At 32.2% G+C, this 14,290-nt stretch overlaps 1 protein-coding gene across 3 annotated transcripts in view; it reads left to right on the top strand.

Moving 5' to 3' along the window:
* The first annotated feature begins 446 nt into the window (after positions 1-446).
* The window catches only part of Nedd4 (E3 ubiquitin-protein ligase Nedd4), a 143,548-nt gene continuing 129,704 nt past the window's right edge, over positions 447-14,290 (top strand). The window contains exon 1 of one of the 3 annotated variants that reach the window (XR_015041837.1): positions 447-899. Coding sequence is in view for 1 of the 3 variants with exons in the window: in XM_085819547.1 (XP_085675673.1) it covers positions 831-899 (69 nt within the window). In the remaining 2 variants the exon portion in view is untranslated. The remainder of the gene's footprint in view (positions 900-14,290) is intronic. The other 2 variants (XR_015041836.1, XM_085819547.1) reach the window with 2 other exon arrangements.

The following is a 14,290-nucleotide window of genomic DNA, read 5'->3' as shown; positions in this document are numbered from 1 at the left end:
GTAATTTAGTAGAATAACTACATGAGAGTTTTATTATTTTTCTCATTTTTAAATAAAGAACATGCTTCCTTAAAAAATTCTCAATAAAGAAAGCTTTTCTGTAAATCAGCTTGTCCGCTAGGTCCCGTGAGTTTCACTTAGAGCTCACTGGATTTGTTCCAGTGGAAACGAATAGTTTTGGGGTAACAGATTAGAAAATAAGGAAAGAGTTTTATAATCTGCCTAGCTCTTTTTTATTCAGCTCTTTAGCTTTTTTCTTTCTTAGTAAACGGACTTTTTCCATTACCGATAAGTGGATCAAAGAATTCGTCCAATCTCTTCATGATATGTATTTTAATAACTAAATATTTTAAGTCTGACCTCTGAATTAAAATTTTTTGCCAACCGAAAAATTTGTATATTTCTATTTCATTCACATGGTTTGAGAAAAATATTCGTAAATAATCTGTTTGTGACGTCATGTTTTTGCGTAATGGATAAGCCACCCTTCCTAACTTTTTTTTAATATTGTTGATGTCTGTTTTAGCGAAGTGATGTATACAGTCCATTTAAAATGTTAAGTGTTTCATTAAATGTTCGATCATTTAAATTTAATGCATGAAACAAAAACAAACAAACGTGATTATAAATTCATAAAATAGTTCTGGAAAGCGGAGGGTGTGAATCTTGCTGATATTTTATCAACCCCCTTGTAAGCTCATTGTATGGCAGAGTTGAAGAAAAAGATTTAACAGTTCTAGTATAGGATCAAATTCTAATTTAGTAATCTTCATGTTATTTCTGAGGCTCTTAAGTGATTCACACGAGGGTAATTAATTAGAATTGGTTGTATGGCGGAAGCTGCACAAACGCAATTGAATGGAAATACTGAAAATCAGACACCTGAAGCGAATACGGAGGTAAGTTATAAAAAGAAATTTTTAAGCATAATAAGTACAGATTTGATGAGCACTAATAGAAATATTTAGTTATACAATATTAATATTTACAAATAATGTCTCTCTTGTTGATTTTATAATTCTGCGATCTGTAGATGCAATAATTTTTTTTCGCTAATGTAAGCTAATTTTTTTCTGTGCGCTGTGTATTTTTCATATCCATGTGTGACAGTTAATCAGTTTCATTAAATGTCTACAAAAAAACAATAAGCTTTCTATGTCAAGGGCATTTATAAATCAATAAAACAAATTTTAGCCTTGACTAAATGCTTCTGCCCTCAATTTGGCATTCACCCGAATGTTATTTAGATAAAATATGAATCACCATTACATTTAAAATATTATCATTGCATTTTAAAATATAAATATTAGTTGGCATGTTATTGAATCATGATTTGATACTGTGCTGAAAATGTTGGTCTTAACTTTTATTTCACTTATTTATTATTGCTTAATTTATTTATTTGAGTTTTACCTTTGTAAATATTTATCTGTATTTTATCATTGCTCTGAAAATTTCAGTTGTTACTGAAAAAATAGTCCTAGTAATTGCTCTTTCAAGCAGTATGAATGAACAGTTTGTTTACAGCTTAGTTTTCATTGCTTTAGTTATACATTTGCTTTATTACAGCATGTAAAATAAATTTTTACATAATGAGTACCGTTCTTACAATAACATGCAGTATATTTCATGTGTAGTTAACTTGTTCTTTATTAGTTTTACAGTTTGTAAATAACTAGGTCAAACTTTTTTTATTATTTTTTTTTTAATTGACTGTAGCATAATTTTTAATGTGATGTAATGCTCTAAAATTGTACAGCAAAATACACTGCCCTACTCAAAGTTGATTATTTGTGGTTTATGATGATTTCATCTTCTGTGAAAGACATATATCTTAAGAAAGATGATATTCTTTATCAATATTTATTTATATTCTTGTAAATATATTATTGCTTTCAGAGGTATCTCAGGAAGATGATTACCATGAGAGGGTTGGCTGTACTTATTAATGTAATAAAATTATTTAAAACTGTTCTGTGCAGAGAACCTTTTTGTTTTAATTAATTAAAAAATGAAGTGTTTCTAATGTAATTCATAATATTAATTGCTGTATATAGTTCAAATTATGTGGCTATTTATAAATCCATATTATGAGAGAGAAAATATGCAATACCTTTTTTAAATAGTAGTTTTTAATTGTATTTTACAAATTGCTTATTTAAGCTTCTGCAGATATAGTTGTAGCACAAGTTGCATACACTCTAAACTTAATGATGCAACAGCCCTAGTGGGCCATGGCCTGCAGTGCCCTTTCTCTGCTTTCTTGACTTTTGGGCTCCAGAGTGAATCAGCATATGCCCTAGGCAAGTGGTCAGCTTCTCGCAGGACCTCCAGTGTTTAGCCCCCAAACGAACTTGGTACTCATTTTATCGACCCACTTAAGGATAAAAGGCTGAGTCAACCTTGCCCAGCCCAGGGATCGAACCCTGGACCTTTAGTGCAAAGCGCTATCCACTTCGCCACCTGGCGGTTCAAGTTGCATATACTGTATTTTTTTTAAACGCAATATTATTTTTAATAGACTTAGATATATGAATCATATATAATTTTGTGAGAATGGATTTGGGATGCAACATGTTTCTACTGAAATTTCAGTTTTATGGAGATCAGATATAGAATTGAAGGATGTTCGTGTTTAGATGAGTTTATTTGAAGAGGAAGAACATTAAAAAAAAATAATAATAATGGCAGTTTACAAATACAATTGTAGAGAGAACAAGCAAAAATTAAACCGAACAGCAAAACCTAAAAAAAAAAAAAAAAAAAAAAAAAGAGTCTACACTATAATCTATAAATCTATTTTGTGTCTCATTTTCCAGTATCTCTTCCAAACTGATCCAGCATTAAGTGCAGGGCAGCGACTCAGTTGTAAGGCATCCATTTCCTCGGGAAGATTGCACAATTTATAAATTGCAGATGGGATAGTGTTCATTCAAAGCAGATGTTTTAAAAGACAATCATGGCTAGTAACAAGACAAAAATAGCAACAGATTTTTTTTCCTGCACTGTAAACGAGTGTAAAAAATTTTGTTAATTGATATATGACTGTTCCTTTTGGTAACATTTTTCTTAAAAGCTTTTCAGTAGTAATTTTTATTACTCTTTTGGCAGTGTGAAAAAGGGATGTGGTTGTCAGTTATTTGGTGAATATTGGCCACTTTCATTGCCAGCAAAGCTGCCTTATCTTTTCCATGAATGCTGCAGTGTTACTGGTATCCATTGCAAGGCTACTACTTTGCTCTCTTGAGCTAAGTTATTTAGGAACTGCTGACATTTTAAAACATCAACAGATATTGGCGATTCAAAAGAAGAAATGGCTAGAACAGCAGGTTTAGAAGTAGAGAGTATGACAATCTTTGACAAAAGTTGACATTGGAGTTGGGATAAGGTTATGCGTATGGCTGTGATCTCAGCATCAAAAGCAGTTCTGTTCCTTCCAACAGGAATACAAAATGAAAAATGCTTGCAAAAGATGTCAGCACCTGCATTAATACTGTCAGCCAACACAGAGCCATCCATAAACACATGTAGCCACTCTCAGAATATAAAGCATTAATGGTTTCCAGAGGCCTAGATTTTAAAATTTGGTCATTTCTGTTTTGAAGACTTCATGTAACAGATTAATTCCAACTACGTATTTTTTTATATCAGTTGGACATTGTAATTTTGCAAAATTTTCAGCTTCCCATGTGAGGCTTAGCTGATCTCTAATAAAAAAGACTGCCTGAAGAAAACTATTTTGAGTTTTAAGTTTTTTCTATAGGTATAAGGTTACAGTACAAAATCTTTAATGCGGACTCATCGGGACATCGACGATTCCGGATTAGGGTTTTTTTTCTGGATTATAGATCATCAGTTTAAATCTGGTAAGATGGCATGCAGAAATTATAAAATTAAAAATATGAAATCGTAATTTATGAAATAAAGAGCAATTATAATCTAAAGGGTGTCAAAATTTACAAAAAAAAAAAAAAAAAAAAAAAAAAAAAGCTTAATATTTATTTGTTTATTTTATTACACATTTCTTTCAATGCAAGTTGTTTAAGTTGCTTCGTTTTTTGTGCTAATACTTTCTCTTTAATTCTATAAACAGACATAATTTCTTGTTCAATTACAAAGTTCCATTGTTTAAGTCCTGTAATTGCTGTGCCGAGAATACTGACTAACTTGTCAATCGAATTTTTTTTCGTTTTCACTAACCTCTCTGTCACCTTCTTCATGCCTTTATCCATTTTTTGCAGCAATTCCACTTTTCGTTTGATGGACATCGAAACATGCTTTTGCTTTGTAGACAGATCCTTTGGCAGCTCCAGAATCGGAAACTATTTTTGACATAATTGAAAGTTCAAGCTTAATTTTTATAAAATTGCTCTAACAGTCTGCAAAAAATAATAAGCCGGAGCCAATTAGAAGATTAAGGAACAATGCAATCTGCAACATTAACTGAAACAGATAATTGGATAATTTTAGCCTAGCGTATACCGTCCGTTATACATTAAACGTGCATGCGTAAACGTATCATGTGCATGCGTAAACACATATGTGCATGCGTAAGGGTATTATGCGCATGCACAGAAAGTTTGTAGCTTTGAGGTTCAGATTATAGATCATTCTGGATTATGGACGTCCGGATTAAAGACTTTGTACTGTACTCTATCTTTCACAATTGATTTAATGCACATATAGTGTGTAGCTAGTAAAAGTGCATCAACTAGGGTGGTTTTAATTGCACCAGTGATAATTCGGAGAGAGTGGTTATGAAATCTTTCTAGTGAATCAATCACTTGGTTAGATGCTGCCATGAGGGGCTTCGAGCAGTAAGTAATAAGAGGTAGAATATAGGAATATATGAGCTGTATGCCACACCAAGAGTGGTTCTAGAATCTCATTTAGATCCAGTGGATCACTTCCTTAAAATTAGCCTCTTAGTAGTGCATACTTTAATCATTTCAACATCAGTGCATACTAAATTCATTTCATAAGGCAGTTTTCGGTCGAAAATGACACCCAAGTATTGAAGCTGTTGGTTCTCTGTACCCTGATTAATCTTTAAGGCCTGATTTAAAATTAACTCTGATTCATCCTTTGTACAACATTTGCAAGTCTCGGTCTAGAAGACCAAATACAGTAAACTTTAAACTTTTTTTTTTTATTATTATTTTTATTTCAGCTATGAGACTGTTTATAGTTAAACAGAGGACAGCTGATAACAGCTCTCCATGGCAGTCCTTAAAATTTTATATCGTGCACTCTTCATAATGAACTGTACAAATTCGCTGGCTAAGAAAACTCTTGAACTGATGAAACCTGTTTGAGTGAACTGCAGTATTGGAAAGCTGTTAAGAGTAGAGTATCCCTGCAAGCTAAGTTGTAAGTAGATTTCAGGTCAATGAAAAGTGCAGAAAAAATCTTTCATTTGGTGCATCCTTCATTGTTTGAATAAGTAATGTAACGTACTGGCCAGTTGATCTGTATTGTCTGAAAACAGGCTGTATGTTGGCTATAAATTGAAAATTCTCGACATACCAGTTTATCCTTTCTTGAATAACCCTGCCTATGGTTTTACATAAAATATTTGAAAGTGAAATCTGTATGCTTTTATGTTACTGTGGTCCTCCCTTTTTTTTTGTGGATGGGGATTATCATCAATTTATACAATACTGAGGGGTACAGGCAGTATCTCACACAATATTGAAAAACTTCAGAATAATATGAGTTGTTTAGTGCCTAAATTCGTAAGAAATTCAGCATGAATTGCATTTTCACCTTGAAATGTATTTGATTTTAAATGGCTTAATGCCACAGAAAATTCATCCATGGGGATTGGAATACTAAATAAGGGAAGGGAATTTTGCGATTGTGAAGAATACTTACTTGTAAGAATACATACTTGATGAATGAATCTAATACTTGCTTTAACTAATTTTGTCTGCTTTCTTCAGAAATCAGATTTGTGTTTTCTGTTAAAGAAATGTTGCGTAAATGCATTTTCCCATCCTTTTTGAAGTTTATCTTAGAGATAAAGTTATCAAATGATTTTCTTTTCTCTGAGAGAACAGCCTTCTTAACCCACGGGAACGCGCGTGGGCATGTATTATACCCCACCTTACATAAAACATACCCTTACATAAAAGTGGAATATTCCTAACTTGTGAAACTAAAATTCTGTGCTGCATTCAGTAGCTGAGTTTCTAGTTGTGGTTGACTTTCAAAACCGCTTTTTCATTGCCTGTGTGTTTCAGAGAAAGATTTATCGGTATTTTGTTGGAACTGGGGTATAACACACCCCACACGCGCCTGTCCGCGTAAGTGTTTTTCTGACTGAATATTTAGTTCAGAAATTTATTTCTAGAGTGTAACAGTAAATATTTCTACTCTCAAGTGATTTTAAAGTACTTGAAATTTAATTCTAAAAAATTTCTAACCACATTATGGTAAAAAGAATGACTCCCTATGAATTGGAGATACAACGCATGTGAGATTTATTAGAAGTATTTGAAAGCGATGAATATTGCATTTCGGAAACTGAAGATGAAACTAGGAATATTTTCTACACTGTTTTTGGTTTCGCAAAAGATAAAACATTAATTCCTAATGTTCCTAAAAAAGGAAAAACTGTTCTTATGCTTTCAACATTATATAACGATCGTACTAAAGATGATACTATTGGAGAAAATAAAACATCAGGAATTATATTTTTTTATAATATGACTAAAGGAGCAGTGGATATGGGGAATGAAATGTCAGCCAATTATTCAATTGCCAGTATAACAAGGAGGTGGCCAATTGTGATTTTCTTTCCTGCACTGAATATTGCTGTAATAAATGCTTCAATTATATTGCATTCAACTGCTAATCCACCAACCAGAAACAGAAGTCTGTTTTTGAAGGACTTGGCATTACAATTAATGAAAAAAGAATTGAACAAAGATCAGAGATTAATACTTTACCAAGAAACTGACGTACTGCATGCAAAACAAAAGCAAAAGTTTCGACGAAGACTTAAAACAAATACATGAAATTTGAAACAATTAAGTATGAAAGATGTGATAAATTGCCCTCGTGCCAAGGACAGAAGAATGTGAATGCAATGTTTAAAATATGAAAACATTCTGTGCCAAGAACACATGAATGTATTTCGTTCAAAGTGTAAAGAAATAAAATAAGCATTGTGTATTAGAGATGCAATGAAACTTAGAGGCATGATGTTTTTTTTTTTTATTATTTTCATTTATCTTAATTTTAAGATTATTTTGGAAATTAATTTTTTGAAACCCAATTATTATTCACGTATTTATAATACACGAGAACAAGAAAAACAGCTTTAAAGCTAAATAAAACTAGCTTTATCGTATTTTAGATATTGGGGTATGTGATACCCCACGCGCCCACTCTAGTAACTTATCTTGGTGCGACTTCCGCCGGGTTAACTATGGATTCACTCTTTTAAGATAATTCTACTCAAATTAATCTTAGGAGATAATATAATCAATATTTCTTTAGTAAATAAATTATTATTAACTTACTTTGCAGCAATTGCGCAAGCAGTAGAATAACTCTATTTTGCACTAAGTGAATTTTAGATCATACAACATTATATATATATATACAATGTGTACTAACCATATATGAATTGATTTCGTACATATTGTGTATATATATACACACACACACATTATATCTTTATATGCATCATGTGTTTATATATAATATATACATATATATATATTATATATAAATATATAATATATATCTTTATATATTATATATAATATATATAATAATTTATTTCCTAAACAGTATTGATTAATTGATTATATTATCTCCTAAGTTTAATTAAAGTAGAATTATTTTAAAAGTGTGCATCCATACTGGTAAGTTATATTTTACAGGAGAGCTGATATTCGGTTTTCTGATGAAAGAGCTGATTTTTCAATTAAGGATGCATTAAATTTACTCATCGATATCATCAGTATTATAAGGCGTTATTGGAAGATTTTTGAAAATAACAATTTTTTTTAAGTAGTATAATGAAGAATACACTTCATTTGTAATTATTCTGGGCACACCAAAAATATTCTATCTTTCTATTAATCATTAACTGCATTTCTATTATTTCTCTTTTATATATTTTAAAATGCATCAGATTTTATCTGGGCACCGAAAATTTACAAATTACCAGCATTATTTCAAACTAAGAAACTAAGTTACAGTTATTTAGAAATTTTCGTGTCTTCAGTCAAACAAAATTCCTTAACATTCGTCCAAAAACTTCCTAAAATTATTTGAACTAGAATATGTATACTGGCGTCGCCACATAAATTCACAAAGAGTAAAAAATATCCTCTGTCGTACCACTAGCCTCCGACGTTTGACCATATGCATTTCCTTCCAACAAACAGTTCATTTACACACCAGTCAATTAATGCTCTTTTTCCCTTTTGTTCCAAATCACACAGAAACTTCAAATTAATCATACCACATTCAGCCTTTTAACGTCTAAACCACAAAACAGCTACATACTTCTTAACCAACACACACCACAAGCCTTTACAGAGCTTTTCCCATCATTTATATTCACCGCAATCATGCAACCAATTATGTCATAATTGTGTTTCCATATCATTCAACTACTCAGATTACCATAAATGAAACAACAACTTGGTGATAGATGAAATGGCAACTTTCTGATAATACTAGGGGCACCCTTACTCTAACCTACTCTAACCAAATCCAATGATAATTGAAATTTATATTTTGTGTGAAAAGAAATAAATTACACACCACTGAAGAGCTACTAGCACCCGTAGGTATACCTCATATTTGCTTGAAAAAATTATTATTAAATTGGAGATAATTGTTAAATAAGATACTTTAGGGAAAGTTTCTATTCTTGTCTTGAGACTATTGTAGGAACTAGTGTAAACAGATCAGGCAGTGTAAGAAGGCCTTCGGAATTATCCTCTAAAAGCAAAGTGGTGTAAAGATTTCAAAATTGTAACAGTTAGTATTATTATCAGTATTGAGAGTTTGTAAGACATCTATAATAGTTTTGTTATTATTAATAATCCAGTTGAAATAGTGGTCTTGAAAATTGAAATTATTAATAATTTCATGTATTGTTTAAGTTTTGTTTAGCAAAAAAGTAGTCAATTTCTTTTAAAAAATTTCTTGCAGCATTTGCAATGAATCTGAATTTCACTGGAGTTTTGTGAAATTTAGGGAGTGTGTAGAGATTTGCAAATTTATTAAAATAGTTTTTTGGGATAAATTTTAAGTCTTGTATGTAAAGCCCTGAACTTTTTTAGAAAGATTTTATCATTGGTATTGATATGCTGATAAGTGTTGGTACTGTGGCGTTCTTGCGTAATTAAATCATAGTAGAATTTTTTACTGCTAATGCTGAAGTTATTGCTAGCTTTGTCTATTTTAGTGATAATGAATTGATCTCTCAGTTGTTGAATTTTAACTTCTATAGCCTTTTTAACCCTCTGGGTGGCCAGGGTTTTCGCTAAGAAAGCACAAATTTCCCAAAACTACTATGAGAACAAATTACAGTCAAAAGTCGTTAATCCGGACTCGTCGGGACTTCGGCGATTCCGAATTATCGATTTTTCCGGATTATAGATCATCAGTTTAAATCGCGTAAGATGGCATGCAGAAATTCTAAAATTAAAAATATGAAACCGTAATTTATGAAATAAAGAACAATTATGATCTAAAGGGTATCAAAATTTACAAAAAAAAGCTTAATATTTATTTGTTTACTTTATTAAACATTTCTTTCAATGTAAGTTGTTTAAGTTGCTTCATTTTATGTGATAATACTTTCTCTTTAATTCTATAAACAGACATAATTTTTTGTTCAGTTATAAAGTTCCGCTGTTCAAGTCCCGTTATATTCTGTGCCGAGAATACCGACTAACTTGTCAGTCGAAATGTTTTTGTTTTCACTAACCTTTCTGTCACATTCTTCACGTCTTTATCCTTTTTTTGCAGCAATTCCACTTTTTGTTTGATGGACATCGAAACATACTTTCGTTTTGTACGATCCTTTGGGAGCTCCAGATTCGGAAATTCTATTTGACATAATCGAAACTTCAAGTTTACTTTTATAGTATTGCTCTTACAGTCTGCAAAAAATAATAAGCGGGATCCAATTCGAAGATTAAGGAACAACGCAATCATCAACATTAACTGAAATAGATAATTTTAGCTTATACCGTTCGTTATACATAAAACGCGCACACGAAAATGTATTCTGCGCTTGCGCACACGCAAATGCGCAGTCGTAAGAGGTCTTACGCGCACACGTAAACGCCTATGCGCATGTGTCAACGCGGTGCATGCGCAGAAAGTTTTTAGCTTTGAGGTCCGGATTATAGATCATTCCGGATTATGGGTGTCCGAATTAACGACTTTTGACTGTACTTTTTTGATTTTAGTGCAAAAACTCTTCTAGTATTTCATACCTGGATTTGTTTTCTTTTGATATATTGCCTTAATTTCATTGACATATTTTAATAGGCGCGTATATATACGTTCTTACAGATATCAAAATTAATTTTTTAGGCCGTATATATACAGCCTTGCCGCTTAGAAGGTTAATGTGAATTTGTGTATTGGGCAAGCTGTTGATTTTTTAGACAAAATCTTTTAATAAAGCTTCTTTCCATTCCAGTAAAAATAGTTATCGGTAAGTTAGTATGGAAACTAGCATATACAATGAAAGTATTTAAATCATTTCTGTATGGTATATTTTTTCCTGATATGGAAGGTAGGACGAAATTTAGTTCCAGGCTGCATCAGGTCTCTTAATTCTTGATCCTGAACTGTTTGTAAATCTCCTGTGATGATGTGTTGGCGAAAAAGATCCACAAAATTTTTGTATTCTGGTAGTTTGCACTCTCAGCTGTTTTGAGCTATAATTTCTTGGTGGGTGATGATCATATTTCCAAGTGTTTTAATGCATTTATAACAAAGGGTGACTTTGAAGTGCTTACCTGGCAAAAGATTTTTAGACTTGTTAAAAATCTGATTAATTTTGATGCTATCATAGAATAGGTGCTTGAAATGAATAGTACAAAAAAATCTTCTTGTGAAAAAAAACTACTTTTTTTTTTTTCAATTTATAATTGGAAAAGTTGAGTACTAGAGCTTTCATAATCTAGTATTGCGTATAATTGCCCTTAGCAACAAGGTCGTGGAGTCGGAATCGGAGTTAGGCAGAAGTTTGGGGAAAAGGAGTTGGAAAACGCGTTGACTCCGACTCCAGTTTATGTTGGACAGTTTCAATCTGAAACGAAATTAAGGTGAATTTAAAAAACATTTAAAAAACATTTAATGACAAACTGAGTTATTATTTGTATTTATGGTAGATATGCATTGATAAATAGTTTTTTTTTTTTCTATTTTATTTACATATTAATAAATAAATATAAGGGAGGAGAATGGTGTAACTTAACTAGTCATTTATTAATTTTTAAGAAATATTAAATAAAAGTAATTATGATACAAAAACCTTAGATTGGTGCAAGCTTCATATAAAATTCAAAAAATCTACTAATCTAGATCTTCCGTCTTTAACTCAAGATTTTGGGTTTGTCCTTTTAATTCGGTATTTTGTGTAGCATGTTTCGTTTCTCTATAAATTTACTGAAATATATGCCAAGAAGAGAAAAATCTCATAAAAATGTTATCATCCACCTCGGTACCCTAGATGCTATCTTGTATTTCCCGCTCCCCAATCATGGGCAGTAAAGACCCAGAATTTTTTTTTTTTTTTTTTTTTTTTTTTTTTACAGGGTGTCACAAACTGCACTTATCCAGGTATAAATGCATTTAGAATAAGATGTTAAACTAAACCCCGAACTCATCAATAAAGAGAAGGTGAGACCAACGGTGTTGACTCCAGTTCTAATACTCTTTGCATCAATTAAAATGGTCCTTCTTATGTAGTGAAGATTGAAATATATACCTTTGGCTGTCTGGCATAAAGGGCTTTTTCATTAACCTTTCTGTGTACAATTTGCCATGATGAATAGTTTCAGTGGTGGTTGCAAGCTCTGAATTTAATGGCTGAGCATTGGGCTTTCTATTAAGAAGGGCAGTTATAGCTGTTATTAATTTATGACCTTGTCCTAGTGTCCTTACAACAGTTCCAGAGCTTGAAAACTGCATAGCGTAAAGACTCTCTTCAAGTATTCGCACATCTCACAGCTTCCACAATTGTTTGTTCTGCTTCTAAGTGGCTGATGATTCGCCACTGCATAAATTCTTCCAAATGATTCTTTGGAGCCATAACAAACCATTTTGAGACCGTACATGGGAAAATCAAATGCTGTATTTCCGAAATTCGCTCAGATATTCACTTTATGCGAAGTGCTCAATTCACCATCAAATATTGATTTCGATTTGAATATCAGAAACTGTTTAATCACATTTGATTGGATAATTCTGATCAAGCTTGTATTTGATACAATCCTTTAAAAAGTAAATTACATCAATTGGATATTTCATGGAATATCATTATTTTTGGTATGTGAAAGTTAAATTTGGACATGAGTGTATAATTTCTTTTTACAGATATTGTAGTACATATAAAACTATGTACAATGTAGATGGCATGTTTTGGCATTTCATCAATATAAAAAGTCGGAAAGTTTTTAAAATTTTTATCATCTTCACATCTCGGTCACATCATTAAAGTATTGCAAACATTGGAAAAAGATATGAAATGTGAATTATAAAATACATATTTTGTACCTTTTTTTTTTCAAAGTTTAACTCATTCTCTCCTTTTATACCTTTTAAAAAATTGGATGTGTAACATTTTAGATTATCAAATAGATTTTGTAGATTAACAGTACATTAAAAGTTTAAGATTTAATTTTGTTGTTTTTGTTTTTTTGTCTTGTGTTTATATGGTTAATTTACAGTTTCTTGCAATTTCAAATTTTTTTTTGTACAATTTTTAATTTGTGCTCTCTTTATTTCATTAAGCTGATACTGTTTTTTGGTAGACCTTTGAAAGTGATGTATTTATTTTATTATTTATCATCCTATTCTGTGCATATATTATATAATGAAAAATATCCTGGTCTGTGTAATTTCTTTTCTTTCAAAGAAATGAAAAATAAATAATACATGTATCTTTATTTGCTGTATTATGATTGCTTAGTTAGGAAGATTGCCTGCCATATTTTGAAATATAACAGTAGCACTTCCTATCATTTTCTCAGTATTTATAAGTTTATTTCACAGATGTGAGTTAGCTTGCAAGTGTTATACCATTTCATCCTTAAAAGTATTCTGCATGATTGAGATATGGGTTTTAAATAATGTCCACTTCTTAACTTTTAAGCCAGTAGTTCTCATTCTGTTTGTTCCATTCACCCCTTTCACCCTTTCTAGAAAATTATCCCACCTTTCCAAAATTTGAAAAATACATGTGCATTAATTAAAATTTATACAGGGTGTTTCATAGGTCATGGGACAAACTTGGAGGGGTGGTGGAGCATACTAAAACATGCAATTTTTTATAGGAATGTAAGATCTAAAGTGACGGGTTAATACAGGAGCGCAAACAAACGACATGAGAGGAAAATGTGTTTATGTACAAAATCAAAGCCAAGTGCTTCTTTTTAGTAATACAGTATTCACAATAAATGTTCAAAATTGCGACCACCAGCAGTAATACATGCTTGGTAACGTCGCAGAAGGGATTGACGAACATTTTGAAAAATGACAGGCATTTTGCACATGCTTGCAGCCGCAATGGATAGTTGTGCAACGAGGTCCTCCAGTGAGTCAACGGGAGTCTCGTAAATGATGCTCAGATGTCTCCATAAAAAAAATCCAAGCTGGATAAATCTGGCGAACGGGGTGACCATCGAAACGGGTCCACCACGGCCAATCCATCAGCCTGGAAATGTCCCATCCAAGTAATTGTGGACCCACACGTGGTTATGGGCTGGTGCACCATTATGCTGGAACCACATGCGATCACGAACAACAGCTGGAACATCCTGCAGTAATTCCGGTAGCACCTTTTGCAGAAAAATATGATAACATAAGCCATTTGTACGTGCAGGTAAGAGGTATGGGCCTATGAGGTAGTCGTTAACAATATCCGCTCACACTTTCACGGAGAAGCGGGTTTACGATGCATGTGGATGTGTGCCGTGTGGATAATGAGTTGCCCACATGTGCATGTTGTGGCTGTTGAAGATGCCATCTTGTGAGAAAGTTGCCTCGTCCGTGAATAGCACATCCGATGGGAAATCCGCCT

This window comes from Stegodyphus dumicola, chromosome 6 (genome assembly GCF_044657685.1).
Source record: "Stegodyphus dumicola isolate Sdum_Otavi_A_Nest chromosome 6, ASM4465768v1".
In the NCBI taxonomy this organism is placed as follows: domain Eukaryota; kingdom Metazoa; phylum Arthropoda; class Arachnida; order Araneae; family Eresidae; genus Stegodyphus; species Stegodyphus dumicola.
This window is presented reverse-complemented; position numbering and strand designations above follow the sequence as displayed.